Here is a 4,479-nt window from a genome sequence, read left to right as displayed (position 1 = left end):
AAGAGGATATTTACAAAATAATTTAACAGAACAAAACTCAAAGGAATGCAACAGAAAGAAAAACCGAGCGAGCATATTCAGTGACATGTAAACAACAACATCCGAAATAGACAATAAAAAAACTAACTTATTTCCAATCAAATCTAACTTATTTAACTTCCAATTTCCGAAGCAACCTTTTGATGATTAAGAATCTGCCAGAACAAAACCCTATGCTCACAGTCACAGAATCTATGCAGAAATAAGGTGTATTAAGTTTCAAGGAAGAGTCTGAAGGGGAAAAAATTTGTCACTTTCACTAAATGTTTTCACAATTGAGAATTCTTTAGTTATGAAAAGAGTACAACAAGAAGTAGTGATTATTAGTAATAAAACAGTAATTTGAAAACGAAAATTTGACCCTAATTCACTATAATACACTAAAAATAAATCCTGCTGTTACCAGTGCAACAATTTTTTAAAATTAAAAACAAATAACATAAAAGAAGGAAAACAATTGAGACCAGAATATGAAGGTCGCACAAGAAAATTTAAAAAAAAAAAAATTGGTAAGGTAAGAGGTTACCAGGAAGCGGAGCATTGATGTCGTAGAAGACGGAGGGATGGAGCGGAGATCTTTGGCGGCGAAAGAACCTACGCGGGCGACGGTGATCCCATTTACCCATTTTTCTTATTTTTTGTTTTTTAAGATTCAGTCAATGGGAATAGCTATCCGGAGTTGAAGAGATCCCGTTTGCAATTTGCATCTGGGTTTGATGTGGTGTTGGTAGTAGAGAGGTGTTTAGAAGTTGCAATGTTGAATTTTGAAGGGCAATTGGGTTCGCAAGAGAGGCAAGGAAAGGAAACAAAGAAAGAAAGAATAAAAGGGGAAAGACAGGTTTGTAGGGGTTTTCTACTTTTCTTCTCCCAATTAAGTAACGCTGCAAAGTACTATAAAGTGACGAGTGTTTGGAATGTCACTGCTTCTAAGTTCTAAGTTCTAACCACACCAGAAATTCAGGATATTAGCATCATCGGCTATTTTTTTTTTAAATATTTACTAAATTTTAATGTCACAGCTTTCTCTAGTTTGATAAACTTTTTATTTTCTAAAAGTAATTTTTAAGGGATAATTTTTTAAAAAGTACAAACTAATTTTAAAAATTTTACCATACCAAACTTAAATTTTATAGTATTTTATAAAATAAAAAATATTAGAACTAAAATATTTTACGCATAATCAGTCATAACTTTCTAAAATTGAGTTTATTTATATTGCTAGAATACATATTAAATTTTTATCACACCCACTTATCACACAAATTATCACAAATTTTATTCTTTCCACATGTTAATTATAGTTATTCTTAATTATTAGGATGTAACGTTTCTAATATTAATGATACCTAATATAATTTAGTTTTTGTATATATTATTGCAATAAAAACTAATCATAATACTACTCTTTAATTGATATTAATTTTAATTTATTTTTCTTTGTAACCACTTACCCTTTCTCTGATTCACCTCACTCCGCTTCGTTCACAAAGAAAAAACTTAACTTTGAGCTTTTATCACTCTTGGCATAACAAGGTATGGATGAAGCAATTGGAAGCTTGATGCATGAATTAGCTGGCAGATAAATAGGATGAGGATGAGGATGAGAATGATGAGCCGGCCGGTAAAGATGATGAAGACCGTTGCGATAATTTAGTGCTTAGTGTAGGTAAAATAATTTCTTAGGTAAAGTAATTTTGATAGAATACTATCTAATAGTATTTTTGGTTTAATTAGTTGGTTATTGAATATGTTGTATTTTAATAGGTACAACTACAAGCAGAAAAAGAAAAAGCTACAATTTTAGAGTTGATCCTCCACGTCGGAATGCTAATCGGTTTATCTCGTCCGTTTTTAATAGGATTGCAAAGAAGTGCAAAAAATTATACAAAGATGTAAAGTGGGTGATAAAAAAATAATATGTTTATTACTGTTAACTATTTTAGTTAGAATGTCTATGACTATTTTAGTTAGAAAGTGTTTGTTATTTGTTGGACGATGATGATGACTATGTTAATTCACTTTAGGTCATTAACTATGTGAATTCACTTTATGCTTTGACTAAGAACTACTTCAATTCCATATATAAAAAAGTCAAAGTCATACAATAACATCACAAACGAAATGCGCCAACAATATCTAAAAATGCCAAAGTCATAAAATAACATGACAAACGAAATGCAACAACAACAGTAGCTCTATTGGGTGGTCGGACCTGCACTTGCACCACCATGTTGAGTTGTTGACGACATCTGCTATAGTTGTGGCCCTCGGCTCGCATTGCTTACATCGCTTAAGACCACGTAACATGCGAGTGTCCATCTCATTCAAGAAACGGGTTATCCTTGGCCGAGCTTTGGCTATCCGTCTGAGGAACGAATTATCTACGAATCGAGGTCCATGATAAACAAGCCATGTTGTGGGATTCCTTAGTAGCCTCAACCTAGCTCTGTATACTATTCAAACTTGGTCCATCTTGTAATTATCATGAACGTACAGTTGCCAATCTAGCCACTGATTTGCACAACAAGCAAATACATGTCGACACGGAAGCCGGTTTACCTGGAATTCACCACAGTCACAATGTTGTCGATGTAGGTCAATTGCATACTCCACACCATTGGGCATCTCACGTGCTTCGAGTGCCACATTATGTCCGTCAAAGTATGTAACTTGGATGTTTCCCGATGTCCGCTAATTCACATGCAATTTGGAGGTCACTAGCTCAGAGAACACATGTCCAGCATTAATACGAGCCTCAATCTCGGCTTTTTTTAGGGTGAACAATTCATTAAGCTTGTAAAGTGTTGCCTTAACAAGTGCAGTGACTGGAAGATTGTGCGCCACTTTCAAGACTGAGTTGATGCATTCCACTAGATTGGTGGTCATATGACCCCATCGGTATCTACCATCAAATGCCAAAGTATACTGTTCACGTGGGATCCGGTTCAACCAGTTGGTATAATCCTCACCCCACTCGCGTAATCGCTGATAACACATCTCGTACTCGCGAACCGTTCTCGAATATCCTGTGATAAAAAAAGGCTAACTATAAACAAAATTCATTATAACAGTAATTATAACAATAACAAATTTCATTTTATGCAAATTTATTGATGTTGAAGATAAGTTTCTGCAAGTACGGAGCCTTCAACTTATTCAAGAAGTTGGACTCTATGTGCCTGATATAAAACATGTGGAAAGCTCTAGGAGGAAATCTAGCTCCGTTACTACGAGTAATAGCTGACCTGATGGATTCGTGCCGATCGAAGATAAGGCTCATACCATCACGTGTCACCACATGTCGCAAATTACTAAGAAAAAAGTGCCACACCTCGGATGTCTCTCCATCCACTATTGCAAATGCAATAGGCACGATGTTGTTATTGTCATCCTGTGAAACTGCAACCAACAAATAACCCTTATATTTTTCATACAAATGAGTCCTGTCTACCTGCACTACTGGTTTGCAATATCTGAATGCTCTAATACAAGGATAATAATTCTAGAAAACTCTGTGTAGTACACGGATATTAGGAACCAAGTCATCCCCCTGATACGTAGGCATTGTTTCAAAAGGAACGACTACTGATGGCTTCTTGTAACACATGGCCTCAAACCATATGGGCAAAGCTTCGTACAAAGCTTCCCAACCTCTAAAAATTGACTTCACTGCCTTCTGCTTTACTAACCATGCTTTGCGATAACTTATGGTGTAGTTAAACTTCGACGGTACTTCCGTAATCACTAATTTTTCCTTTATATATGGGGCAACTTCTACCAACGACTTTATTGCTTCTGCAATTGTGTTGGAATCCAGTTTCAAATGATCTTGAGAAATGGTGGCCCTAGTACAGGTGTGACTACCATTGTACCTCCTTATCTTCTAACAGTACTTCTTGTACATTTTGCTAACTCTGATCAACTAATCACAACCTGTGCCGTATTGGGTATATTTAGCATAAAATGTCATTGGTTTTGACTTATACACTTGATAATCTATACCTCTATGGATGGTATAATCTTTCATCGCTTTAATCACTGCCTCCCTAGAACTGAATTCCATTCCACGGTGAATTCACCAAGTTCTGCGGCAATTAAGGGTGTTTGCGGTGCGGTTTGGATTGGATGCTTTTAAAAAATTCTGATCCGATCTGATCCAGTTTCAAGTGGTTTGGATTGGATTGGATTTGCGGTTTTATAAATTAAAAAAATTAAATACATATAACATGTCTCAACATCAAATTTTAAATAATCAACAATGACATAACAAGTTTCAATAATATTTTAAAAAGCCAACGATAACATAATAATAGAAATAAAATTGTAGATTAGTTAAAATAAATAAATAACATTTTAAACATAAAATATTTATTAAATAATAATAATACATGAATAATAGAAAAATGTATAACAAATTGAACATGTTATAAGTATGCTAAG

The 4,479-nt window shown here is 34.6% G+C and overlaps 1 protein-coding gene across 1 annotated transcript in view; it reads right to left on the bottom strand.

Moving 5' to 3' along the window:
* LOC107605199 (bifunctional endo-1,4-beta-xylanase XylA-like) overlaps positions 1–962 on the bottom strand; it is a 3,258-nt gene extending 2,296 nt beyond the window's left edge. Inside the window, exon 1 of the mRNA XM_016306982.2 lies at positions 566–962. Within this exon, the coding sequence (XP_016162468.1) occupies positions 566–665 (100 nt within the window). The 5' untranslated portion in view covers positions 666–962. The remainder of the gene's footprint in view (positions 1–565) is intronic.

Source organism: Arachis ipaensis, chromosome B06 (assembly GCF_000816755.2).
Source record: "Arachis ipaensis cultivar K30076 chromosome B06, Araip1.1, whole genome shotgun sequence".
Taxonomy (NCBI): Eukaryota; Viridiplantae; Streptophyta; class Magnoliopsida; order Fabales; family Fabaceae; genus Arachis; species Arachis ipaensis.
Note: the sequence above shows the minus strand (reverse complement) of the source record. Positions and strands in the feature narration are given on the sequence as shown.